The 27,793-nt window shown below is 46.2% G+C and overlaps 1 protein-coding gene across 4 annotated transcripts; it reads right to left on the bottom strand.

Annotated features, from left to right (window-relative positions):
• Window positions 1-7,351: 7,351 nt before the first annotated feature.
• Window positions 7,352-24,490, bottom strand: Nr4a2 (nuclear receptor subfamily 4 group A member 2). Of its 4 annotated transcripts, none has more exons than XM_015986394.3 (8): window positions 24,352-24,490; window positions 13,409-13,530; window positions 12,078-12,943; window positions 11,181-11,310; window positions 10,664-10,827; window positions 9,583-9,785; window positions 9,071-9,249; window positions 7,352-8,920 (listed from the first exon to the last, which is right to left on the bottom strand). In XM_015986394.3, exons 3-8 carry the CDS (start codon window positions 12,939-12,941, stop codon window positions 8,664-8,666), a joined length of 1,797 nt encoding a protein of 598 aa, XP_015841880.1. In that variant the 5' UTR covers window positions 12,942-12,943; window positions 13,409-13,530; window positions 24,352-24,490; the 3' UTR covers window positions 7,352-8,663. The 4 variants fall into 4 exon arrangements, 3 of the variants coding, with proteins under 3 accessions (XP_015841880.1, XP_015841882.1, XP_006992870.1); XM_015986396.3 differs by lacking the exon at window positions 24,352-24,490 and adding an exon at window positions 15,176-18,282 and having other exon boundaries at window positions 12,078-12,765; XM_006992808.4 differs by lacking the exon at window positions 24,352-24,490 and adding an exon at window positions 15,176-18,282.
• Window positions 24,491-27,793: the final 3,303 nt, after the last annotated feature.

The following is a 27,793-nucleotide window of genomic DNA, read 5'->3' on the forward strand; positions in this document are numbered from 1 at the left end:
AGCGTGTATTTAGCCGAATCAATTCAGCGTGCAGAGATGATAACGAAGCAGAAGAAAGCAAACGTAGCCATCTTTATTTCTCAAAAATACAAATGTCTCTTAGGGTCTCCATAATTCCACTTTTCAGAATTATTTCAGAACATGTCACAAGGCTTCCTTGTCCCTAAGCCTCTGATCATGAATTATTTCTGAATAACTGCAGACAAGTGAGTTTTATGAAACAAGAAGCGGAACACATGCAGAACATGCTTATCCTATTCCCAGCCCTCAGATAACTGAAGCTTAAATTAAATGTCAAAGCTGAACAAAATCTATTGTATAAGCAAACAGCTGACCTAAATCCACCATATTTTGTTTGCCAGTGTATATATTCTAATAAATTTTGAAATATAATAAGGCTATTTTCGCTACCCTTTGACCACACCAAGCTAGATGCAGAGAGTCTCCTGAAGAAATATTACTTTCTGCTCGACTCTCTAAACAACATCTATTTATACCATTCGGTAGACTGTGAGAGCAGCTTTAAAAAAAAGTAACACTTGAGCACTGTAGATCGGAGATACAGAAGTAGAGGAAAGAGTAGAGAATGCACGCAGAGCCAGGTTTTTGGTGTTGCTAAATGGCCTGTTCAGAACTGGGACTCCCACAAACGAACTTTCTACCATGCTCTGTGGTCTTCCTGACAGAAAGCTCAGAAGTTGGGCGGAAATCAAATGGTAAATACAGCAGAGTCCAGACATCTTACAGAAGGAAAACACTTTTTTATCTTTCCTGAGTTTAATGACTTTCTCGGTGACATAAAAATGTGCAGCCATCATTTCACTATTTTCCTGGGTACCAAAGTAGACAACTATAAACTCCTTCATTGTGAAAAGCAATGAAAATCATGCCCTATTTTAAATGTCAGCAAGAAGCTGGGCATGATGGCACATGCTGTGATCCCAGCAGGCTGAGGTGGGAGGATCATGAGTTCAAGGTCAGTCTGAGCTACATGGTAAGCTCTAACCTCAAAATGACAGAAATTTCAGAAACAAAAGCATTGTGTGGCTGTGGCTACCCCACTTGGACTTCATGGCAGCGTTCTAACTACACTTGAAACAGTAGTCTCTCAAGCTCGCAGATTAGAAATTCTTACCCAGTGTCTGCAGAAGCAGAGGGAAGGCCCCAATCCTTCTCAGACAGTGCTATATCTATATCTCAGGCCACTTAAAATGCATGTTTTCACTCTGAATTCAACATCTGATAATTCCAGGTCTTTGTACAATGAATTGTTTTGCAATATTCTTCTCGTCGTCTGTAAGATTTAAAAATAATGCTACCCTCACAGTTTAGAGTTCAGAGGATTATATCAAATAGGATCTGACTTTCACATGTGGTAGATGCTACTGTAATGGAAGAACTTCAAACTGTGGAGTAAGACCTCTGCCTGCTCTCTCCTTCTGCTTCGCCAGTGGCCCCAGTCTTTGAAGGAGTCTGCATCACCCCTGCTGGAGATATCAGTCCCTCTGGGGAAACAACCTCAAGCTACAATGTGATGACATAGGATATAACTTCCCATGATGATGGTCTTGTTCTTTTTCATTCTTTTGTCACAAAACTTGAAGCGCCTGAGTGATTCCCATTATTCCAAGGCCTCCAATGCTCAGCCCCACACAGTCTTCCACTATTGCTATTAAAGCCATCCTAGCCACCCACCCCCATGTCATCCCAACACCTTTCTTACATGGTCTTGGTCATCCACTCTCATTTCTCTCTCTTTTCCTCTGGACTCATTCCCATTACTGTTGGTACCCAGCCATCCTGTGCATCTAGGACATTTTAGACTTCTCATCTCTGCTTGCCTTGTACTCTACACTCTGATTAAACATATCCTGTAAATTCCCTCTTCCAACTCCTTGGTCCCCCTTGCAGTGTGGTTTGTCATCATCCATCTCTATTGCTACTCATTTCCCACAAAGGCTTCTGCTTCCTTCCTTCCTTCTGGGAGACTCTAGTTTGACTGGGTTGAGTAGACAATGGTCTCTCTCTCTCTCTCTCTCTCTCTCTCTCTCTCTCTCTCTCTCTCTCTCTCTCTCTTCCTTCTCCCTCTCTGACTTCTCTGTTGGTCATTTTCTTCATAGGAAAAAGCTGCTGAAGAACACCAACAGGGTAGTTGTCTACCCGTGTTCCCTGCCTTTCCTGCTGGATGATGCCCAATTAAATGGCTTCAAGCATATAGTGGGGCAGAGGATAAGGAGATACTGGGGTCTGTTGATCGAGGAATTGCTTGCTTCACACACAGCACCACCACACTACCCAGTCTAGTTCATTAACAATAGCTGAAAAACTTTTAACTAAGACCTCCTATAAATTATTTGATATTATGTCCCAAGAAAAGTTACAGCAATCAGTACATAGACTTCTTATAGTTCCTGTCTTGTGAAAGCACTCTTAATTTCTACTCTTTCATTTCTCTGGGGAGAAATTCCTAATAGCAAGTTATAATAACTTTGCAAACCCCAGTCATTCCAGGGTCTTGTTGCAAAAACTCTTATCTTATCTACTGCTTAGTGATGAAGAGTCCTTTTTCTCCTAATCTCATCATACTCGAACCAAAATTCCAATTTCATTTGAGGTTGTCAATACAATCCGCTCCTTTAAGCTTCCAGAGCCAGGAAGTCTCAACAGGCTCAGTCCCTCTGGAAGTTCCTCCCTTTGTTGCAAAGTTCTCACCCACCACCCACCCTCTGGCGCCGGAAGTCTCAGGCAGAAGCCTATATTTGCACTATGTCTGCCAAAACAAGTTGAACGTGGCGTGGAAATCCTACTCTCCCTAAGCACACGTTTAAATGGAAATCAGGAAGAACAGTGAAAGACCAGAGAATGGAAGGTTCGAGGACTTCCCATGAATGCCAGCACTTGCAGAAAGCTGTCGGGGTTCCAGCAAAGGCAGGTCCTAGCCAAGCTAAGACAAGAACAGGGCTGGGTCGCCGCTGAGGACCTCCTTCCCTGAAGATGTCCAGTACACAGAAGGCCTTCCCCTCCAGGCACTGGCCCGACCCTGCCACCAGACTAGTCCCTCTCGCTGGCACCATGGCCTTAGACTCCTAACGCCGGCTGTAAGGGGACCCGAAAGGGGGTCGCGGACAAGCGCGCATTGTTGCCTCGGGGTGTGCGCATAGGTGTACAACGTGCGCTGCTTCGTGGGGATGCCGGCGGCTTTCCCAACCACGCCCCTATGTGAGTCCGGATCCCTTGCTAAACTTCCTCTCTAGGGAGTTCTGAGGGGACGCCCGGAAGCTGCGGGACACCGGAGACTGACCTCAGATCTGGACACAAGGAGAAAGCGCCTAGTGTGTACGACCCCTGGGGCCTCATGTCCTAACGCACCCGACCTAGCCATGAGGTGATTCCAGAGTCTCAGGCGATCTCGGCCTTGTGTGGTAGTAGCACAGCTGAGAAAGACCTGGGAACATCTGGAAGAGCACGGAGAGACCGGGAGGAAACAGAGAAACTGTCCCAGATCGTCCAAGATTCTCAGCAGTATTCTCCTGATGCAACCTTCAGAAACGAACCAGTCGCCAAAACGCACCCGGCAAAGCAGGAGTGTTCGCGAATCTACCTTCTACCGGAGGGTTGGGAGGGCAGGGGGTAACTCAGACACAGGTCCTGTCCAGTCCTACTAGGGCCTGGACATCACTAGCCAAGAAGGGGACCTACTAAATAGCGCGGCGTACTAAAAGAGAGTGCGTGACCGGAGACCGGTTCCCCTAGTTGGCTTGCGCGCGCCTTCAGGGCCCAAAGCGCAGCTGGGGACCCAGGCGCACTTCTCCTCCTAGGTCAGGCGTGGGGTGAGGCACGGTTCCCCTGAGCGCCCACCGCTTCCTGGAAGTCCCTCCAAAAGAAGTTGGGCTTTTCCTAAGGAAAGGCTCGGTCTCACAGGAAAAACCTTGTGGCCCCAGCTCGGAGAATATTTCACCCGAAAATTACATCACCACCATTCAACTTTGAATTCTAATAAAAAAATTAAAAACGGATTTACGTGTGTTGCTTTAGTATTAAGAAACGAATTAATTTTTTAAAATGATAACCTACTTGGAATTTTTATACTGCTTTATCAATATAGTCAGCCCGCATCGACTCAATTCACCTCTGCGAAACGCAATTGCTCCTGCCGCAGTTCTGTCAAAAAGCAGACTCTTCCAGTGTCTAGCAGCCAGATGCTCATATTTGAGTCGTGGCTGAGACCTGAGAGGAGCGGGGACTAATCAACCGACTGCTGGAAGCCCCCACCAGAGAAGCTTCCAAGTGAGATGACAAAACTGAGTCATCTACCGGCCCGCGGGTGCCGGGAAAGTTTGGGTTGCTGAGAAACTCCCAGGAGCGCCTAGAAAGCAAGAGTTCACATTCTCCCACACCAGGGGCAAGGGGAGGGGGGAGCGGTCAGACCTTGAAGCCCCCTTCGGAAGAAGCGATATTAAAAGACACTCATCCCCAGACCTCCATTCAACCGTTAAAACGACACTGGCGGAAAGTTTTGAACCTCCGGGCTAGGGCGCCCTGCTGTCCCCTTTCACCTTAGGGGAACTTGTCTCCTTTCCGTGGACTGGGAAGCAAATAAACAAACACCTGTCCCAGCAAGGGAGGTGAGGCCCGCCCGAGAGACCCTCAGCCCTTGCCCTCCGCTGTCACCTCGGCGCTGCCGCACGGTGGATAAAAAAGGAAACGGGTGCGTGTGCACAGCTAAGCGCGCAGCTAAGCGACGCCAGGAGCTGAGGGCTGGAAGACGCACGGCATGCTTCCTTGGGAGTGCTCTGGTGTTACTACCCATTATAGGGTCTGGGGAGATGGAAATACATCCCATACAGGGAAAACTTTGTGGTCAAAATATTACAAAGGAATTGGGGGGGCATGAACCTGTGCACCCCTATTTGTATCTTAAAGTATTTCTTCACTGGGGACGTTCTGGCTTAAAAGATAACTAGATAATTGAATATGAGGAATGACACCCGGAAAGCCAATAGATTGTTCACAGAACGTGAAATTAAACCTTCAAGTGACTTTCTTAAATTGTCAGGAAAATCCGTGTCTTCGTTGGACCCCCTGTACACAGATTAGCGGCCCATAGACTTACAGCTGGTACTTCTAGGGGATAGGATTCCCCAAGCCCTCTAGGGATCAAGTACAGGCTGGTACAAGAAAGAAGTACCGGAAGGCCAGATCTGTGCCGTGGGTGTGGCTTGATGTTATAACTCTGGACCATGCGTACCGCTGTATCAGAATCAGGACCAGCAATTCAATAAACACACACACACATACGCACACACGCGCGCACACACGCACACGTACGCGCGCGCCTCCTAAGCACCCTCTGACCTATTTCAGAAAGCCAAAAGTCTGATCAAGGAAGGGCAGGACACCCAGAAAGGCGGAAGCCAGAGAACACCAGGCAATGGAACCCCCGGTCTGTTCTTGCTTAATTAAGGCCATCTCTCCAAAGAGCCAGAGCAGCCTCTCAATGTGGGACTAGACCGCGAAGATTTTAAAATAGATCTTTTCTCAGACCTGAAACACTGGCCATGACATTGGAACAATGACCATGTATTTTCCATTGCTGAAATGACACTCCATAAATGAAACTCAAGGGTCACTGAGGAGCGGAGGTGAATAATAGGAAGTCCTCCTTATAAAGTTAGACCTCCTCCTGAAGAAGTTCCCTATACTTTGTTTTGACAATGTAGAGCGTCTGTGGGTCTTCCTCGACTTTATTCCTAGAAAGAAAACCTAAGATGCAAATGTTCTAGGCAACAAGAACCTTTGAAGACACGGAAGAGGAAGAGATTATAGGCCAATGTGAGCTCAGAGTTGAAATATTGCTGTGACGCAGAAATCATAATCGAGGCGAATTAGGAATCATAACCCAGCGCAGAAGGTGCAGTCTGGAGAGCGGGAGAACATGGCTCCCCTTTCTCTCTTAATTCTCCAGAGGCTCACTATCCCGACGCCCCCATTGGCCTCCGATGATGCTTGAGGCTTCCTTAAGGGAGAATCAGCCTTAGGGTTGTTTCTCGGGATCAACTCTCAGGGATTCTGCGGTGGAATGTAATTGTCTCGGGACTCCGAAGAAGACACCTGGGAGAAGAGCGCTGAGGAGCTCATTCTGTCTGCTTAAGAGTTTATAGCTTTGACTCAAAATAAGATGGAAAAATCAAATGAAATATCTGATCTGATCATATATACTAGGAAACTGGACGTTTCCTTGCTGTTTGATATCCTATGTAACGGTCTTCCTTTACCCCTCGGGCACTCCGAGAGAAACCCACCAAGTAAAAATAGTTCTAAACTATCACAGGGGACTTTCCTTGTCTCAAAATGCCAGCCACAAAACAATTGTTTGGGGTTTTTTTGGGGGTGGGGGGCTGACAGCTCTGGTATCAGTACACTGTTATGACAACCCATTTTTAAAACAATAACTTTTTGTAAATTTTGTAAATTAACTTTTTTGTAAATTTCGGTGACCTAGAGGCCATCTGTAATTAGCCAGGGTCAGCTAATGTGATCAGCCCATCTTGTGGCTCTTTTCCTAGGGCACAACTAGACTATCATCTGCCCACGGATAGCCGGCTGAGAGCCAGCTCAACCCAACACAGTTCCCTTCCTTCCGTGGAAAGTTGGTGTAGGGTGAAATGTTAGAGCCCCAATCTTACTTAAATCAAATCGGAGGCCTGACAAGGACTTTTTTTTTTAATCTGGAATACTTAAAAGGTGGAATCATCATTCTAAAAGTGCAGATTACACCTCACCACCACCCACCAAGGCAGGGGAATAATGTAAGAAATGTTTCTACAGAGCTCAACCGGGAAGGCTGACTCAGGACTCCGAGGGCCAGAGACCCTGAGCTCTACCTCCCACACTCATACCAGCATGCACAGGAATTGAAAAGGCAAAGATAAAAAGCACAAGACTTTCCAAATCGGTGTGGCCTTTCTGAGTCCCAAGCACTAACTTCCTGAAGGCTGTCCACAAGATCCCGAACCTTAGAAAAGTTTAGGAACTTTTTGATCTCCTAAGCTTGCCTTTTGAAATCTGTACTCACTCAAAACTTACAAGAGTAAGATATTCTAAATTCATTCTGATAAATGTAGGTCACCAGACTGGCAAAGTCCAGCTAAGGAAAAATATTGCACTGAATTCTCTAGATAATTAGTTCAATTACACCCTTCCTTTTGCCACAATGGATGCAGGCTGTCACTCTGGAAGTCAGATGTCATATAAGTGACCTACCCCAAATCAATCTCCACTTTTGCCTCTCTCTTTCTTATATGTGTTGTTCGGTCATCGTTTTTTTTCCTGACCCAGAAATAAGACAAAGTTCTGTTCATTTCCGTGGTTTATTGTTGTAAACATTAAAGTTGTCTTTCTCAAAGAAAGAACTTATCAGGAAAAAAAAATCAGCGTCTCTAACTGTCGTACACCATAGAAAAAAGGCAGTGACTCATCTCATATGCCGTACTAGAAATATACAAAGAAAAATACTACAGAATATGGCAATATTAAAATTCTTACTCAAACATAAAATAATATATTAACTGACAATTTTAGACATAAAAAAAAAAACAAAAAAAATTCAAAGTGCTCAGTAATTTCCAGGGAGTTATGTATATTATAAGCACTCTGGAAACAGTCAAAAGCTGCTGCATGCAAGTTCTGTTTAGCTTTAGACAACAAAATAATCAAGATATAAACTTTCTTTTATCAACATCAACGGTACATACAACACTTACAAACAAGGAATGTTGGACGGTGTTACAAACACTATGTGTCCCTTTTGTCAGGAATTTCCAATGTGTTGATACTTGTGCCCACCTATTATACAATTGAGAAAATGTTTAAGCTCAGATAACTACCAATCTTTATAAAATCTAACAGACTACATAGTGTCTGAAATACTATTTATATAATATAGACATTACTGAAATAGCAAGTGCCTATAACATCTTCAACCTAGAATCACATGCTTGTCCCTTTTTATGTAGTTATTTTCTTTTTTTTTTTTTGCAAACACACTTACTTTTTAGAATTTGTAATATTTATTCATAAATAGGCACAAAATAATTTAAAAAGCCAAACTGCATTGGATAAATTTACAAGCCTCTGCCTTCCTCAACTCATGCCACCCACGCAACATTTAGTTTTACTATATATTACAGCTTTCTTTACAGCAGAAAACTTTGAAGTCTTGTTAAAGGGCAAAATATGTGGGTCCCCTTAAGGGGTGTGTGTGTGTGTGTGTGTGTGTGTGTGTGTGTGTGTTACGTTTGTCTTAACTGTAACAAGCAAGCATGACCAAACATTTCCCATGGTACATTAGCAATCTTTCTTCTGAACAATAAACTGATTTTTGAACTGATAATAAAAAGTTTATACCACTGTACTGTGTGTTGTCCGTTTTCTAAATCCAGGATGCCCCGGAGCCAAAATGCCCTTTCAGGTTCTGCCTGCAGGTTAGGAAATAGTTTTTGTTTGTTTGATTGTTTGTTTGTTTGTTTACTTTAGGAATGGGGTTAGGGGTCTACAGAAGGGAGAGGACATGAACTGAACACCTTAGCCAGCTCTCTGCCCATGACCAGCCCCCTCTGGATAGTTTTTCTTTCCAGGTCTTTTGAAGTGCATGGGAGAAGATCTTAGAAAGGTAAGGTATCCAGGAAAAGTTTGTCAATTATTGCTGGTGGCGGTACCAAGTCTTCCAATTTCAGGTAGAAAATGCGCTGGAGCCCCTGTGTGCAAAGGGTGCGGAGTTCTGGGAGCTTCCCCAACAGTTTGGACAGATAGTTGGGTCGGTTCAAGCCCCCATTATTGAAAGTCACGTGGTCTTTAAGACAATTTACAATTTTGTTTTGCAGCTCCTCCACTCTCTTAGGTTCCTTGAGCCCGTGTCTCTCTGCAGAAAATGCAATCAGAACAAAAGAAGAATGCATAGGGAGTTAGTCAGCTGGCAGAAGGAGAGAGAATCTGTGACTAGGGAAAGCCATGACCAGGTCCCACCAGAGGAAGTCCTGAAGGGGAAGCGCCCTGCACCAGCAGTACTGACCTGTGACCATAGCCAGGGCAGCAATGCAGGAGAAGGCAGAAATGTCGATGTTCATATTCTGCAAGTTGGAGGAGAATTCAACAATGGAATCAATCCATTCCCCAAAGCCACGCACGCATTGCAACCTGTGCAAGACCACCCCATTGCAAAAGATGAGTTTACCCTCCACTGGGTTGGACCTGCAATTAATACCAAAGAGAGAGGGGAAAAAAGAGAGAGAGAGAAGCTAAACAACTAATTACTTGAAGAGCAATAAATGAGGGATTTAAGAGGCACCTAATTACTGAAGAGTTAATAAAATGTAGACCAGTGGACCTTGCAAGGGTTTAATTTCATAACAATCAAGAACTCCTCTATCCCACCTCCACTCCATTCACCCAAGGCTTCTGGGCTCACTCCTTCCCTTCCCCACCTTTTTAAAAAATCTTGCCCCTCCCCCGTCCCCTCCCCCCCCCCCCTTTTTTTTTCCCTTTCCTTTACTTCCTCATTCCTCTCCAGGCCTCCCTCATTACCTGTACGCTAATCGCAGAACAAATAATTCTAAGAAAGCTGATTCAAAAAGCAGGTCTTGATCAGCTTTGGGCAGGTCAGCAAAGCCAGGGATCTTCTCTGCCCAACCTCTGATGATCTCCATGGAGCCAGTCAGGAGATCGTAGAATTGCTGTATATGTTGGGTGTCATCTCCACTCATCTGATAGTCAGGGTTTGCCTGGAACTGGAATTTCATTTTAAAAAGCACTTAATGAGGTTCTCTAAAATATATAACCCGTGAAATTGCTAACCCCGTTTCTAGTAGGGGAGCCAGGTTTTTATAACAATTAAACCTCTCTCTGACCAGTAAGGAAATTAGATGTTCCGGGGCAATTAATTCAATTAGGGACGGTGCTATGAGGTCGCTGCTTTAAATATGTAAATTACCATTTCCATACAGACTAAATACAGTGCCATCCAGCCCTGGGAAACGTTCAGTCTTATCTCCACAAAACAATTGACACGGTAGTATTCATGCTAATCCCAGAGTGGGTCTTGAGCGGAGGCGCCCTTTGCAAAGCTTAATAATATTGCAGTCGTTGCTACTAGGTTTGCCCACACTCCCTCCAGCCGAAGGAAGCTGCACATTTTCACCACTGGAGTAAAAGAGGAATTGCACCGCTTGATCCCTGACCCCGAGACAACCCCCTCCCCCAGTTATTATTCCTTCCATCCTCTTCTCATTCCCTGGCCCCAAGCAAGTCCGATTCTTCATGGGGGGCGGGAAAGGGGGAGGCGGCATCCCAGAAACTTCGCATGAAGTAGATCTGGGAAGGAAGGTGAGGCGTAGTCTCAAGTCTGGGTTTTGCCTTTCAGACCTCAGGTGGAGGGATGGTCCGCAGGCAATAGAGGTTCACAAAGATTCAACCACTCTGGCCTGTGCTCAGGTCTACACTACAGCTACATCACCTCTCTGCCTCCTGGAGCCCTGCCCAGAGCTGTGAAGCTTATATCCTGGTTTGCCTCCCTTACCCTGGAGTCTGGGGCCTTAAGCTGATTATAGGGAGAGGGTCCTGCCCATTTGTTCGTTTGTTCACATGATAACCCCCACTAGCTTCTTACCCTGGAATAGTCCAGGCTGGTCATAGCCGGGTTGGAGTCGACATGGGCTCTGACGAGGGCACTGATGAGACTCACCGGAGGTGAGGGGGGAGAGGGATCCTGTGGGCTCTTCGGCTTCGAGGGTAAACGACCTCTCCGGCCTTTTAAACTGTCGGTGCGAACCACTGTAAAGGAATAGCCGGGTTAACATTGTTCCCTTGAGCCCAGACTCAGCTGCCTCACAGGGTTCTCCCCGGAAGCGGCAGTGGACGCCAGACCTGGTGGCCCAGGGCTCCTCTTGCTCATAAAGACTTTACTAATGAGAAGCATTAAAGAAAGGGGGGGGGTATTTTATACCTTCCTCCAATTGGGTCGAAGACCAAGAGGGCCCGGTGCCTTTCTTTAGAGAAGGCTGGGCCGTTAGGCAGTGGGATCTTGGAGTGTGTGTGGGGAGAGGGAGGCAGGGAGCAGGGTCCACAAGCAGCTGGTGGTCTTTCAAGGGCACAGAACGAGAGGCCAGCAGCTTGCCTCAACCTACCTTCTTTTACCATCCCAACAGCCAGGCACTTCTGAAATCGACAGTATTGACAACGATTTCGGCGGCGCTTGTCCACTGGGCAGTTTTTATTTGCTAAACACACGTATTTCGCATTTTTTTGCACCGTGCGCTGCAGAGGGAAAGAATGTAGGCCAAAAATTATTATTTTTTTAATTCAAAGACCAGTTAAACCGGAGACTTTTTTTTTTTAATGGCTTGGATCTGCGTCCCTTCCCTACAAACACAAACACTACTCCTTTAAAAAATTTTTCCTTCTTGTTCTTTTCTTCCTATTTCCTTTCCTTTTCCTCCCCCAGGGCATTTACCAGAAGAAAATTGATAGCGTTAACATTTGAGCTAACCTTGCCGCTCCTTGCTGTGTTTTATATGCCAGGAGAAGGAGCAGGAGACGCTCAGTAAATACAAATCCGTGGGCATTCATATTATTTACATTCCTTGGAGACCTTCTCTATTTAAAATGATAAGATTATTCAATCAGGATGGCGAAATAAAGAGATCACTTAATTTGACCATAGGGAATTCTGTTCCACTTGGTTAGCTCAGACACGGTTCTCTGTCCTAACCAATTTCAATCTGAACAAGGAAGACAGAGCCTAACACATGCAAATAACCCTCTTCCAACTCTAGCTCCAGCAATTTCGGGCGGGAGCCCGCCGGGGCGGCAGGTTGCTGTGGGGCGAGGAGGAGGGGGGCGCTGAAACCCTTGCTCTCCCGGTCTTGCTCATTTCTTTCCTTAGACACCCCGAAGCCCCTTCTGCAGCCCGTGGGTAGTTTCAGGGACCTAGGGCTGGGCTGCCTACCAAAAGGCTAGGGCACACTCCTGGGTCTCAGGTACAAGGTCGTCGCTACCTGCCACCTCCGCCCAGTCTTGCTCACCTTAAAGAAACCTTTGCAGCCCTCACAAGTGCGAACACCGTAGTGCTGGCAGGCCGCGTTGTCGCCGCACACCGCGCACAGACCCTCGTTGGAGGGAGAGCCCCGGGACGGCGGAGAGGGCACCTGTGAGTCAAGCAACTGAGACGCGTGGCCGATCTGCAGGCCCGGGAAGCCCATGGATGCCGGCTTGCGAATGGGGTTGGGCACGGCGAAGGTCTGCCCATCCACTACGTGGTGGCTGCCCGCGGGCTCCGGGTTCATGGGGACGTGCAGAGGCCCGTCGAAGCGCATCTGGCAGCTAGACACAGGAGTGCCCGGGGGCGACTGCTTAAAGGAGAAGAGCGAAAGGCGGGAGACAGGTGTCTTCCTCTGCTCGATCATGTGCGTCGTGGCCACGTAGTTCTGGTGGAAGTTGTGAAGAGACCCCGGGTCGTCCCACATAGGGCTGTGCTGCACCTGGAAGCCCGGGGTGCTGGGTGTCGGGGGCGAGGAGGGCTTGTAGTAAACCGACCCGGAGTGTGGCATCATCTCCTCGGACTGAGGGGGCAGGTGGTTGTGCGGCTGGTAGTTGTGCATCTGAATGTCTTCTACCTTAATGGAGGACTGCTGTCCGGACAGGGGCATTTGGTACAAGCAAGGTGGCTTGACGTCGTAGCCTGTGCTGTAGTTGTCCATAAAGGTACTGAAGCTGGGGAGAGAAGTGGTGGCAGTGATTTCAGTGTTGGTGAGGTCCATGCTAAACTTGACAAACTCTGGAGTTAAGAAATCGGAGCTGTATTCTCCCGAAGAGTGGTAACTGTAGCTCTGAGAAGCGGGGCTGGCTCCTTGAGGCGAGGACCCATACTGCGCCTGAACACAAGGCATGGCTGGAAATGAAACAGGGTGATATACACTCAGCCTGGTCAACTGAACACTTTCTTCCGGGCTCAGGTACACCTGGAGCTACACCGGCAGCCCGCGGCGTCAGAGAGAGGGTAGGGGTGCGAGGGGAAGGGCCAAAGAGGTCGGAGCAGCAGTGAAGAAAGGAAAGGGCTGACGATCCCCAAATGACCCAGAGCTGGAAAGCTGCTGAGGGTCTGCACTCCCGGATATTTCCAAATGCTCCCCCGCTCCACCCCCTTCCCACAGCCAATATGATGAGCCTCTACGTTGAAGCTCAGGGTCGACAGGATTTCTAGAACCCATGGTCTAGAAATGAAGTTGAATTGCACAATGAGAAACTTGTTCTCCGTGACCATAAGGCACAGGGCGGGCCGAAGAAAATCCTGTTGCCCTGTGTTTCTGGATATGGGGGAACTCGGGAAAGGTAATGAAAGAAAAAGTTCACTAACCTTCAGCCGAGTTATTGGAGTTTTCGAGGAAATTAAAGGTGGACAGTGTCGTAATTCAACGAAGGACAAAGTTTCCAAGATTTTTTAAAAAAGCAATTGGGAATCCAGCCCGTCAGATCTCCCTGAAATACAGACACAGGAAGTTTGAGGATGTTTTCCCACCGAGATTTGGCTGGGCAGAGGCAGTCTCACAGGCAGGCCCTTCCGTGCCTCCTTGGGAATGAGTGTGAAGACTTTAGCAAACTGTAGCTTAAATTAGGGATGTGCAAAGACGTGGCTAAACAACAGACGTGGCTAAACACTCGTCTCCCAGTGTAAATCCCCGCAGAGAAAGCATCCCGGAGGGAAGTGATCCCATGAGCCTACTTGATACTTAACAATATAATGAATTGGCCCCTTTGCTATAGATTGGAAGGGCCATTTTCATTCTACTTTATTTCAACCCTGACTGAGAAGACTGAGCTAGAGAGAAAGTACGGCGTGGAAGCCTTCTCTTAGGTATTTTTCTTGTAGCCAAATGGACTTTCCTCTTAGAAAGGAAAAGAAAGTTAGTAGACCTCAAGAATATACAGTGAAAAAAAAAAAACAACAATAGTGACCCCACGCTTAGAAAATGTTAGCAAGGCCTGGACAACCAAGAAGCCAGTTTGGACGCAAGTGTACAGCATTTGTAATTGCTTTTGACCCAACACTGGGGGTTAGGGTACAAGTGGATTGCTGTTCCTCCAGAGAACTGGATTTTCAACACCTTTAATGGCCCAGAGGTGATGAGAGAGACCTCTACTTTACCAGAAGTATCTTGGGTCAACTGCAGAGGGAAGGAGATATTACGTATATAATATTGGCACCAAAGTTAGAAGCACAGCAAGCTAAACACCTTCTCCACAATGTTTTCCACAGGCTGCCTACTTGCTGGGACAAGGCATTCTTGTGTCCTAGCAATTTTCAGACGTTCCCACTTGGCAAGGCATTCTAGAGCATAGACAGACTTGTTAATAAAGATAAAGAAACCCAACACCCGCTCCTTCTGCTCCCTCTCTCCCTTCTTCCATGATCTTGCTTCAAGGAGTGGAGAAGGTTAGCCAGAAAAAAAAAATAGAAAAAGGACTCTTGATTCTTCCCCCCCCCCCCCCAATCCGCCGCCGCCCTTGGAAATATGTCTGTGCTGGATATTAACCCCTGGCAGTGTCACGGTTTTATAACTGCACTCTTTACCTCACGCACACACGCTGGCACACTACCCAAGGACAGCATTTATCAAAACCAGAAATTTCAGGCAACTTAGCAACAGGACACTCTACGACACCACCCTTACACGACGATACCCGGGAAACATCCGCACGCGGGCGAGCTGAGCGACACTGTTCCCAAGCAACGCATAAACTTTCTCTCCCGGACTGTTTCCCACATGTTCATGAGATCTGGAGTCTCCAACAAGCCACAATCCATTTCACACCAAGAGCAAACTTTGCGCACATCTCCGCAGGCAAGTCCGCATCTCCTAAAACTGTGGGAGTCCCCCTTCCACATCCACCAATGAGAAGCCTGGAAGGCTCTGCCGGCAGCCAACTCCCCCCCTAACGCTCCAGCCCAAGTTCCAGCAAAGGCTCGGCTGAGCCGCGCGCGCCCACTCGCCATCTCCCCCCTACACCCCCTGCAGCCCCTTCGCGCTCCGCGTCTCTGGCGCCCACTTGCAGAGAACCTGTTCCCGGTACTCGGAGACCCGGAGGACGCGAGACCACCGGCGGCACGGCCGCACCTACTCACTTCTCTGCTCTCTTCATTCATTCAACTCCGCCGAAGTGCAGTTCCTTTCGGGAGCCGGGGCTCCGGGGTCCGGGGGAGCGCTTCGGGATCCGGGCGCGGGGGAGCCACACGCCGCCAGCCCGGCGGGAGAAGAGGCAGGCAGCCGGCGGGGCAGGCGAGAGGGACGCGGAGCTGTGCAGAGCCGCGGGGCGGACTGGCCCTGGCCGCCAATGTGCCTTTGTTTATGTGGCTCGGGCTGCCGCTGCCAACATGCACCTAAAGTCTGCGCGCGTCAGCGCGCGTCAGCGGCCCGTGGTCCAATCGCCGCGCTGCCGCGCTCCCCAGACTCCTGGCCCGCGCTCGCTTTGGTATATTTCCGACCTGACGTCACGACTGAGGCTGATTTTAAGGTGGGAACGGTTCTCCGTTCACCTTGGTAGCCCACTTGGGTGGTTTTTTTCTTCCTTTTTTTTTTTTTTCTTTCCGAAAGAAGTGTGACTTCTGCAACCCAGGTCCGTGAAACCTGCGGTGATGCTACGCTTCACCTGCCCCCAGGCCCTGAGTCCTCACACATGGGGAGGGTGCAACAAAAGCTTGAACGGAAAAGAACGCTGGCGTGGGCCAGGTAGCTGGCACCTGGGCTGCACGGGCAGAGGTGTGCCTTGTTGCTCCCCAACATCACCCTCCACACAGTCCTTAGCGGAAGTGCAGACAGATGTCCCGTGACTCGTAGCTCTCCAAGGGCTTGGGCGTTAGATGGGATTTCGCTAGTCCGTGCATCCCCTTCTTCCTTTTCCTATATCAGTCTTCCACCCTCCTTCTAGAGATAAGATAGGGCCCATTTTTCTTGCCCCCTCTTTCCTGCAACTAAAAAGCTATTAATGCTTAAAGGGGTGTGGAGGAAGAGAAGTTAGACACTGAGGCAGGCCTTCGAGGACCCCACGAGTAGGAGTGAACTGTTGCCTGCTTTTCTTTTGCAGACAATGCATCAAAGAGTCGGCAACAGGTGCGCCTCCATCAGGAAGGTGATCTGATCCATCCCTTCGGTCAACTCTTAACAGCGTTGACATTTCGCTGTGCCCACCAAGCCCGTCCTGTCCCTTCTCACAGGTTTCTGAAACACAAGGGCTGTCGTACCCGCAACCAAGAAGAAAGCATGGTGGGAAAAGCGGCAAAGGGAGTGGAACCCGAGGCGGTGGTGGGCCGTGCGGCGTCGGGAGGTGGGGGGGACGGAGAGTGTGTGCCCATTGCCTCAGCCCAGGGTCCCCGTGGACTGTGCGAGCGTGTCCTACCACCATGGTCCTCAGAGTCGCCTCCCGCTGTGCTCTGCAAGACAATCCGCCCGCCAAGCGCGTGGATCTTTCTAGCAAAGGAATCGCCCCTCCTCCGGAGGGCTAGCCCTTTCTCCCAGTACCCCAGCGAAACTGGGCGGCTGACTTCCTAGGGTTTCTCCTGAGACCAGGAAGGGGCTGGGGCCGAGGGAGGACGACTTTGGAGGGTCCCCTTCTCCGCCCAGGACAGCGCTCCTCCTCCCCTCCTTTCCAGCGTTGGCTCGCTCCCAAGCTGCCAGGGGAGGGGGGCTGTGCGATGTGCAACTCGGCCCCCTCTTGGTGATCCTAGCACCGGTGGAGAGCACCGGTGCGGAACTCTCGGGGTTGTGGGGTTGCTCATTCCTAGCCTGCACCTCCGCCTTTGCCGGCTCCGTGCGGAGCGAGCCTGCGGCTGCAGAGGCGTTGCCATAGGGTGCCCTGCGGCTGCCCAGACAAGCCGCGGGCTCCACTGTGCATCAGCCTCGGGGAAACCTACGTGACCACCTTAAGTTTCCCCCAGATGTTGCGGCTGCTTCTCCAGCTGCTGCCGCTACGGCTCAGCAGTGCCCCAGTGGGCGCGAGAAAAAAATAAAATAAAATAAAACCAGGAAGTGGGGGGAGGGTGCAAGAGGGGGCAGGGTGAAGAACAGCTTATTAGTGTGAGCTCGGCAGCGTCAGCGCCCCGTGGGCAGAAGCGATTCCACGCGAACGAAAGGGAAAAAGTGAGAGTTTGGAGAGCAATGGAGAAGGAAGGGGGTGGGGGTGGCGGTGACGCAGGGGCGCAGGCATTGACGCACCGGCCAGGCTGGGCCCAAAATAGCAGCAACTCCAGCTCACAGGCGCCCTCCCGGGTTCCCTTCCCCTTCCGCGAGGGAGCAGGGTGCGGTCAGGGGGAGCTTTCCTTGATCCACGCGGTGGGCCAGGTTCCCAGCAGCTATTTTCAGACAGTCGGAAACCCAAGCTTAGCTACACTGGGGTGGAAGTTATTATTTTTTAATACAGTTCCAGGAGAACGAGTACCAAGAGAAGTTTAAGATCGTAACCACAGCCCTCCCTACACAAATGCGGCTAAGTAGATATGTTGCCCTCTGAACACTCCTCTCCCTCAGTCATTGAAAACACTCAGTTTGGGTTGAGTTGAGTCTCAGGACATTTTGAAAAATGCCCTCCCAGAGAGAGGAAAGGGGGCCCGGAGTTTTTATATTGAGCACCACGGAACAAGCACAGTAATGTGAGTTATTCTTTAACAACTTGCGGTTCATGGTTCTCTAATAAGAGCCTTTGCTCCAAGTCGTGATATACCCCAAATCAAAAGGCAGTGGTCATAGCAATTTAATACAATAATAAGTGAGACTAGATTCATGATAACATGTATATGAGAGAAAGTGAAGACATCCGTGTGTGAGTTTTCCCTCTCTTCAAATTCATCTTCAGCTTCTTGGGATGTTACTACTACTTAGGAAAGACTCAAACTCGCTTATACTAATTCTTGGCTGAGACTATTGTGGAGTTGGAGTTTGGAGCAGGGCTCGCACATGCTCCAGGTGGTAAGGATCCAGTGCACAGATCGGGAAGTACACAAGGGCCATGCTCAAAACCTCAGACGGCTGTTTTTCCCACTTGATTCTGAAGGGATAAAACTGCAGGAGTAAAGACAAGGTCTGCAATTGACTGATCTTGTCAGTAGGGGGCCTGACTCCACAATGTTCCAGAAACACTCTCACACAAGCACATGCACGCGCGCTCACACCACACACACACACACACACACACACACACACACACACACACACACACACACACACAATTAGCTATTTACTACTTAGGCTAACTAAGCCCCAGGAGAAATTTCTGCAGGCCCAAATGTTCATACTGTTTGGAATTCATAAACAATGACAACTCTTTTATTTTTTTCTATTTTGTCCAAAACGGAAACAGTTCAACACATGGAATTTGGTTCACAATGGATTTTCTTTATTTCCTCCTGCCCATGTTTAACTCACTGTTAGGTCACAGAGGAAAAAAACCAAAATGGCAATAAAATCTCCCATTTTATCTCAAAGCAGTTCAAATTGGCATATAGTTTGGAAAAATGAAAGCTTGTTTTAAAATCCTATGATTACATGTTTAAATAAATTATAGTTTAGGAGAGAATTCCTGTGGGTATATTTGCTAGTACATAAGAGAATGCTTTTGTGCATAGAGGTTTAATTACACATATAATGGAATCAAAATGTAGAATTGAACAACCTTTCAGAAAATGTTAAAACGATGCTTTAGGCTAAAAGGAACTGAAATTCTGCATTTATATGGTTGCAACCCTTCTGCATTCTTACACATAAATATTTCAAATAAAGTATTTTATAACTCAATTAAAATGACAATGTTTTTTTTTCTGGATCCAGAGTCTGATATAACTTTAAATTATTGCCATGTTTAAATGTGTAAACTTTCCCCACAATAAAGGTCTATTTTCTTAATAATTTAAAATAATGGAAGCAAAAAATTGGTGCTATCCATAGTAGCTCCCCCTTGTATAAATTATAAGTTATTGTTATTAATAAATATAATGATGTGACCTCAAAAAGCACTGATGAAAGTGTTATATTACCTTTTATGATACTAACACATACTAAGCAGAATATATTTGCCTGTGTGTAGAAAAATACTTTCATTGAAAATCAGTATAAATGCACATAAACTCACATCTAAACCTAAGTATTTTATTTTATGCATGGCTAAGCAGATTATACTTAATAAAACTGAGCTTTTGGTATAATTTAGAGAGCAAACATAAATGTAATCCCATAGGATTTTCTATTCTAATGCATGGGGAAGAGGCCTCTGGGGACTGATTTCAGTGTTCTCCCCAAATGAATTCAGAGACCTCACAATGCAGCTACAATGAAACAGACATACCTGTTAGGCTGTCAGAGTTGAGGCAAATCATGAGATTTCTTTAAAATATGGTCGGTATGGAAACTTATAGGCATTAAAATGGGATGTATTTTACATGATGTTGGAACAGACTTTAGCTCCCAGCCTTTGTTGTCATGCAGTAGGCAGCCTTGCAGCGGTGACAGAAGAAAGAAAATTTCACTTTAAAACGTCTGTTGCTCAAAAGAAAAAAATTAGTGCTGGAGATGTTTTATTGTTTTGCTTTTGCTGTTTCATTTGCATTTACGGGTTATTAATCAGTCAAACTGCACCTTTCCTGCAGGACACTTAGAGGAGGAGTCAGTGGCTTCTTTGATATTCACATTCTGGATAGACGCAGCGTGTATTCAGTTTTACTCAGCCTGGTTTTCACCAAAGACCATTGATTTTTAAAATGTCTTACTTTAATTCAGAACTCAATTCTAGAAAATGTGTAAAGATGCGCAGAAATAAACAGCATTTTTTTCTAGAAGCTTCTACTTATAAATTAAAATCATAAAACTGAACATATGGTAAAACCTCATGCCACTCAAAAACTACTTTACATAATAAAAATCTTTGGTTATTTTTTTCTTAATACTTGGCTTGCAGTGTTCTTCTAATACTTGCTTTCATATTAATGACTTAATATTTTCTTATGAAAAAATTCTCTTCTACTAGAAAGAAGGATTATTTTGTTTTAGAATTTATTTGCTTATTTCAGTAAGCATGGAAGACATTAAAATGTACAATGGCCTAAACACATTTAAAGATCCTGAGGATACAGTTATATACTAATATAAAAGACACCTGAAATTCTAACAAGAGCCAGTGACATTAGTTATTCTAACAGTTCTAGACAACATTTCTTTAAACAGATAAATATATACACTTTGCAAAAGTTATATGTAAATCACAGGTGGCATTTTCTAGTTTTTGTTCTACATTTAGTGATAAAATAACCACATTTTACTTTTTCCCTCAAGCTAATTGGTAGAGAAACTCTTAATTTAATGAAAAAGAAAATAAGGTATTGATAAATTCAGACAAAGACATATATGCCCTTTTCCTTAACGTAATTCTCAATTATCAAGCTTACAATTTGAACACTACAAAAGTAACTTATCGCAAGGACCCTTATACTGATAAGTAATAAATCTAATTACCATATCCTTTGAATAGATGTAATATAAATTTCATTGCTCACTTAAAAGTTCTAAAGTTAACAGCATAAACTTGAAGTTGAGTAATTAAGTAATCCTTATATAGACACTTATTAAAGTATTTATACATATTATCTTAAATCTACATCTATCATTTTGCCAATTAAAATTAGGACTTTAATTGCAATTAAGTAATTTAATTGCCAATTGAACAGCAAAATTGCTAAGTGACTAATTTTAATGCCTATTTTAATTACCAATCATGACTGGGGAGGGAGCTAATCAAGTTACATCAAGCAGTACCAGAGTAATGATGTGGGGGAAAAAAAGAGAACAAACATTCAAGGCTACATGCCTTAAAAAAAGAAACATAAATTAAAGAAATGCAAACACAATCTTATAAATGTACAAAAATACTGTATTTCAATATCTGAATACAGAACATGAAAGAGAACAAGATTAATTAAAGAGCTCCTGTCAATCTTCAGTCAAAGTAAGGGCAACCCAAGTCAGTTTTTTTTTATGTGATATTTGTATGGCACTCATGCCAACCCATATAAAAACAAAGCGGCATATCGATGGGAATAAGAGCGTGCCCCTGCTTGGCTGGGGTAATAGTACAGACAGACACTTTATTATTATTTTTTTCTTAGTGAAATGCTCATAAAAGAGAGAAACAAGTTTCTAACGCAACAACATGAGTTTTGAATTTGAAAAGCAAATTCAAGTGCAATGGGTCCACACTCTTTCCTGATGACTCACACCCCCTCTTAGCTGAAGGAAGTTTTACTAGAAGCCTAATGCCTGTTCATAACTCGTTCCACGCCACCTTGAGAAAACCATCAACAGTGTACATAAAGATAACAAATGTATTTGTGAGTAAAAAGAAAAGAAAAAAGAAAAGCAGCTAGGATCGTATCACAATTAAAGTCACTTAGTATGGGGAATATACCTAGTTAAGTCCTTTTTTGTTGTTGTTGTTCAGTTGGAATAAACATACCAGCACGAGATAAAGGCCTATGTCTACAGGAAACAGAAACACAGAAATACCTTCTTGGCCAACACAAGCATGTTTTCAATTCTCTTCTTCTAAACAAATTCTCATATTAACAACATGGAAGGGCAGCACTGAAAAAAGCAATTGAAAAAATATGAAGTGATTTCCTAGTGGACAATAGCAATTCTAGTACTTTCTGGTCCTGGTGTTCTCCTTGGCAGCCAGCCACATTATTTAGAGTAACAGTGCACATCTAGCAAATGTTCATTTAAAAGGAAATGATGCTGTAAGGTACACATCTTAGGTTTGTTGCCATGTAAGTGTACAAAAAAAAACACTGTAGTATCTGCAAGGTGCCTGCAATTATTCATGAAATGGACACATAATGATACAACTGGAGAGAGCAAACAGTGCTGCTGGAGATCTTGCTTGAACTCTGAAATGAAGCCCAGCAGGCCTTTTGGCCTGGATTGGAAGGAGGGACACTTTAATAATCACAGGCCTTGACAAACAGTCGCAGTACCTACCCATGACAATAACAGCTTTATAAGGCAGGTTCAGTGTGACCAATTAAAGGACACAGTCACCGTCAACTCACAGGTCACGAAGATGGAGTCATTATTGACAAGCTCACTACTGACCTGAGTGTAAACTCCTAAGAGCACTGGTGCTGCAGAGCACACTAAAACCTCAGCGATTAAAAGATTACACAAAACAGCCCCAGCAAAGAAACTTGCCATAAGCTAGCCACATCCTAATTTGTTCTGCATAAGCTTTTTTTTTTCTATGTAGCTATGCAAAAGATGTTAGGTATAATAATCAGAATGTCCGGACTAATTCAAGCACTAGTTAACAAACCATCAGCCCTTACAAGATGTGTGTGTGTGTGTGTGTGTGGGTGTGTGTGTGTGTGGGGGGGGTCATCTTGTCCTTTCAAAATGACCCTAAAAAGACATGATGTATAAACTTTCAAAATGTTACACTTTCTGAAAAAGTACAAAATAAAAAGTAAATCCATTTTTAGACCACTCATGTCTATTCATGTATTTTGCTAGTCTATCAGCTCACATGAACTTTTTGTTACATATTGTTGAATGCAAAAAAAACCCTAGATATTAAGTACCTAGCTTTAAGATACCCTTTCATATAAAAGTAAACATGAAATTTAAATTTGAATGACACTTTAATTTGTGCCCTTAGGTCATTGCTTATCTTCCACTGTGATCTGCATTTGTGAATTAAAAATATGGACTGTGGTAAAAACACAACCACGCGTATAATCCAAGCTTAAAGGAAGGTGCAATATTTTATTAGTCACCAGGAGATTTAAAGATCTAATATGAAATATTACTAAGTCATCCCAGTAGGACCTAAGTGATGACTTCAGTATGTAGATTCTGACATCTTGGAAGAAAAAAGTCATTATTATCTCCACAATCATGGCTTGGATTAAGACACAGAGAGAGGTAATGGGGTGCAGGAACTGGTTTGCAGAAAAAGTTCTACGTGGGTTTCTTACAGTTCATTATTTCTTAGAAGTGTTTTTCTTAAGAGTTGAAGTAGGGTTTTGTTTGTTTTAGGTGGAGAATTTCAAATAAGTGCCTAGATTTAGGAGTTACACTGAAACCATATTTCCTCGGAGCCGTTTGATTTTCTGGCTTTAAAGTGTGATGCTCTTGAAGAATGCTAACTGTAACTAACTCCGGAAGTTGTATTTTCCCCTTCTCCACGCCTCACCTATTAGGGAGAGTGTCAATTTCCAATACCAGTGTGGTTAAACTTTATCAGTTTTGCATGTCTAGAGGTGGAAGAGGGTGGAGGGAGGAGGGAATGCAGAAACAGATTTCACAGCCAGAATGATGTGACCGGGCCCCTCAAACTACCAATGGTTGATATAGAATTTGAAATGTAGCTCTGTAACTCAATTTATACTACAGCAATTGGGCGATGCTATCTTCCTGTTGTTATAACGCATCAGGTCAAGGGATATAAATTGTACCAGGTAATTCATTTTGCTGTTCAGAGAGTCATTAGGTTCCTCCCAGAATATATATGATTGATATCCCTGGAGGTGAAAGGCTAAAGGAACCATATGGCAACATGTTGCATTCCGTATGCTATCTGCCCATCCGTGCTTAAGCTGCCATTAGCAACATCTGTACCTTACAGAAATCCAGCTGCGCCAAGGAAGGCTGACAGAATTGTACTTGGGGGGGAAATCTAGCTTAGCGCCATTAACTTGAGACTTAAGAGTCTATCTACTAGGACGAATGGAAGCTTTCACAATTAGATGAGACGACACAAATGCTTTATTAAAGTTTAATTTTGAACTCCCAATTAGCGAAAGTGCATTACAAATCGATTGCAATTTCCTAGAAGGCACAGCAAGTTCTCAGCCAGCCAGCCTGCCTGCCTGCCACGTGCGAGGGGGCTGCAGAGCAGCCGGAAGGGCAGGGCTCAGGGTTGGCCTCCGCGGCCCACAAGTCCCTAAAAGTCCTTGCCAGCGCGACAGTGGGCTTGGGAGGGCCAGGATGGGAACCAGCTGGTGGGGGTCCCGGGCATCGGTAAGGGGGGGAGACGAGGGGAAGGAGTGGCCGGGGAGGGGCTAAGGAGGCGGGCGACATGGTGCCCATGTCCTCCTCTCGGGAGGAGCCTGTTGGGGCTGGTCACACCGAAGTTTCTCTCCCGCTCTGACGCTCCACACCCACCTCGGATTCCTGCACCGGCGCGGGACAGCGCGGGGGGACAGGAGTCCGGGTAGGGCTGCCACCGGCCCTCCCCGAGCCCCCAGCCCGGTCCAGGAAACGTTACCTGCCCGGCGCTCCCGGCCCCGGGTCGCCGCGTCCCCGGGCGCAGAGTGGTCGCGCAGCCGGCTTCCAGCTCGTCCTGCAGTCCGGGCGCGCGGCGAGGAGCGCGGACCGCCGAGCGGGGAGTCCCGGGGCCGAGGGAGGCCCGCCGGCCACCCGCGCCGGGGGAGCGCGGAGGCGAGCCCGGGGGCGGGGGCCGGAGAGCGGCCCGCCGCGGCCAGGGGAGGCGCGCGCTCCGGCCCCATTGTCGCCGCCCCGCGCGCACCCCGCGCCCTCGGCCCCGCGGCCAAGCGCGTCAGCAGCCCCCGTCAGCCGGGCCGGGCTCCGTGACGCGCGCAGCCAGCGCTATAAATAACCCGCCGCCCGCCCCGGGCGCCCCGCCAGTGACGCCGGACCGGCGGGGAGGAGCGGCCGGGGAAACAATGACCCGCCGCAGCCCGCCTCCAAGCGGCTAGCCCGGCCCCCTCCGCGCTCCCCGCCTGGCCGAGGGGGGCCGTCCCACCCGCCGGCGACCGCGCGCCAACCTGGACGCCCCGGGCTCAACTCCGCGCCAAGTTCCTCCCAAGTTGCTGGGAAAAACATCTCGACGCTTCCTCCGCCCCGACTCCCCCTCCACTACAGGTCCCGTGTGGGTTGGGGGTATTACGTGGTCAATAAAAGACCAAAATAAAGAACTTGACTTCTTAAATGGCTGTGAAGGGAAGGCCAAGGTACAGCTCAGCAATTGTACCCAGGGCCAGGAAGAAGCAGCCAGGCCTGCTTCCCAGGACTCACCATCTCAGCCACGGTGTCCTTTGCATCTTTGTGGCCTTCCTTGATGGCGCGCGCGGCCTGTTGTGATCTTCCAAGTCTGTCTTATGGCAGTTGGGAGTCCGTCCGGTCAAGGCTGACATTTAAAGAGGCTTCTCTATAGGTAAATGTTTCTGCAGAGACTTCCAGTGCCATCTTCATCTTCAGGCATCTCTGTCACAACACTCCCTGACGCATGTCTTATTCATTAAGGTTCCCATATACAAATGAAGATCAGCTAGTCTGTTGGGATTATCAATTACCAGTCGATTGAGACTGTATTTTTTATTGTTACATTAATATTGTGTGCTTGTATGTGTGCACAAATACATGCCATGGCCCCGGTGTGGAGGTCAGAAGGTAACTTCCTGGTGTCCTTCTCTTCCACCATGGTGATGCCACGCATCCAATCCTTGTGATCAGCCTTTGCTGGCTGAGCCATTTCTCTGGCCTCTAAGACAATGTTTCTTCTGAACCAAATGCCTCAGACTATGAACTCTGCTTTCTGGGGTGCTGATACATAGAAAATTTGCAGATCTAAGCAGGACAGTAAAGTGATGAGGCTGGACAAGGGCTAAAGAAATGGTACTTAATCCAAAATCAAGGAAAAGTGGTGCAGTGGCCCATCACTGCTGGAAGGTGGAAGATCAGGAAATTTGAGGATTATGTCTTCATTGTACTTTTCTGAACCATTTTTTTTTATCTGTATGTTTTTCCAAAAAGAATATATTAGCACTGCTTGAACAAAGGAATGGAGAATTGATATTATTTAAGAGGAGACAACGGTGGCCACTGTTGTTTCATTTGCTTGCTACTAGATGTGTTTATTGTCTAATGATGTCTTAGGCCCTTTCTATCACCACTCTCATGAGAGAAATGATCTGATTTTGCATTATACAGTACAACTAGGACCATTTCCTCCTGGGGGACTTTGTCCCCCATCTCTGACTCTTTCCACCTGCAAGATAAATTCTCCAGCAAGTGGCTTAACACCCCAGCCGTGTTCTCATTGACCTTCATAGACAGTCAGAAAGAATGCATCTTATTCTCCTGTCTTCAGGTTGGCGAAAAAAAACTAAGAAAACATAAAAGGAGAAGAAACAAGTCTGGAGCCAAAACATTTGCTTCACACAGACACCACCAAAGTGTGATCACAACTAAAAGTTAACCAATATTTCTTCCAGTTAAGCACATCTGCCTCTCTTTCCTACCAAACGTCTCCTCTCTCCCTTCACTCTGCTTTAAGGTTCTGCTGCTGCTCATAAGAAGTATTTTTCTTTTGCCACCATTTTCCTGAAACAACCAGCTACCCCTGTAGTTTTAAGTAAACTATTTTTACTTCCTATCACTTTTATCGTGATCTTTTCTAATAGTTATCTTTGTCCTTGCGCTTCTTTTAATAATTACATTTATTGATTGAATTGTCTTCTGTGTTCAAGGAGGGGGTGCAGCTGAGTTACCTTCTTGTGAAGTGTAACTCTGCCATGTGGCTTTTGGGAATCCAAGTCTAGTCCTCAGGCTTGACAGCAAGTGCCTTTACCCTCTGAGTCATCTCACTGGCTCTGCCCTTACATTTCTAACTGGATGAAAACTAGCACAGCCTGACTAAATATTAAATAGGCCCAAATTTGCTGAAGGCTTGATCTCTGATGGACCTGTGTTCAGAGATGGTGTCTTTCGGATATGAGTGGATCATGAGGACACTGATGTGACTGATGGTTCATAATGTGATGGGCTACTTCAAGGTGATGGAAACAGGAGGTAGGACCTTGTTGAAAGGAGTAGGTCCCTGGGTGCCTGCCTCGGGGAACTATAACTTACATGAAACTGTTATTGGAGGAACTATGCACACACATTACTCTGCACACTTGCCTTATCATTTTTGCTTTCTTTGCTCTCTAGGTGCCATAAGACAAGCATCCTCGTCTGCCACACACTTTCCCAGCCAGGACAGTCTGTCTCCTCTCAAAGAAATGGCAGTCTCTCACCTCGGACTGCACTCTTTGAAACCCTGAGCTAAGATAAAATGTTCTTCTTCCAATATGTTTAGTTTAGGCAGTTTGTTACAGCAATGAAAGCTGACTGACACAAACCACTGAATTCTAGAACCAGTAGAAACACCCAAATAATTTCCTGAAAATGTAAACAATGATACCGAAATCTTTGAAACAGAAGCATAGAAACATTTTATAAACATTTGGATGTCTTTGATAGCATAAAGCTTGTCACAGTTTTCTTAACATTGTGGTTCAGAAGGTGGACATTTCCCGGTATTTCCAAAGTTTCTGCCTACTTGAGATTAAATCCTTCCACAGGTTCTTCTACAATAGCAGTGTTGAAGAATTCATAAGAGGAGTTACTGTGTACTCTTGCTCCACCGCTCAGTTAATCCTGGTCTGTATTTAGAGAGTGATGCCTGCCAGCTTGAGATTTCAAAGCAATGAGCACAAATATTTGCCCTATCCTATGCAGTACAGCTCTTGTGACTGACGTGAAGAATCACTGACATTATAGTATAAGCAAATCTTAGCAACCGCCAAATGGATAAATAGAAGGTTAGCTGGATAAGCCATGAAGACTTGGAGTATTTCAAATGAAAGAAAAAAAAAAAGACAACCCAAGTTACAGAGCTACAAACTTTCTTCGTTTAAAAAGAC

This window comes from Peromyscus maniculatus, chromosome 4, assembly GCF_049852395.1.
Source record: "Peromyscus maniculatus bairdii isolate BWxNUB_F1_BW_parent chromosome 4, HU_Pman_BW_mat_3.1, whole genome shotgun sequence".
NCBI classification, from domain to species: Eukaryota; Metazoa; Chordata; class Mammalia; order Rodentia; family Cricetidae; genus Peromyscus; species Peromyscus maniculatus.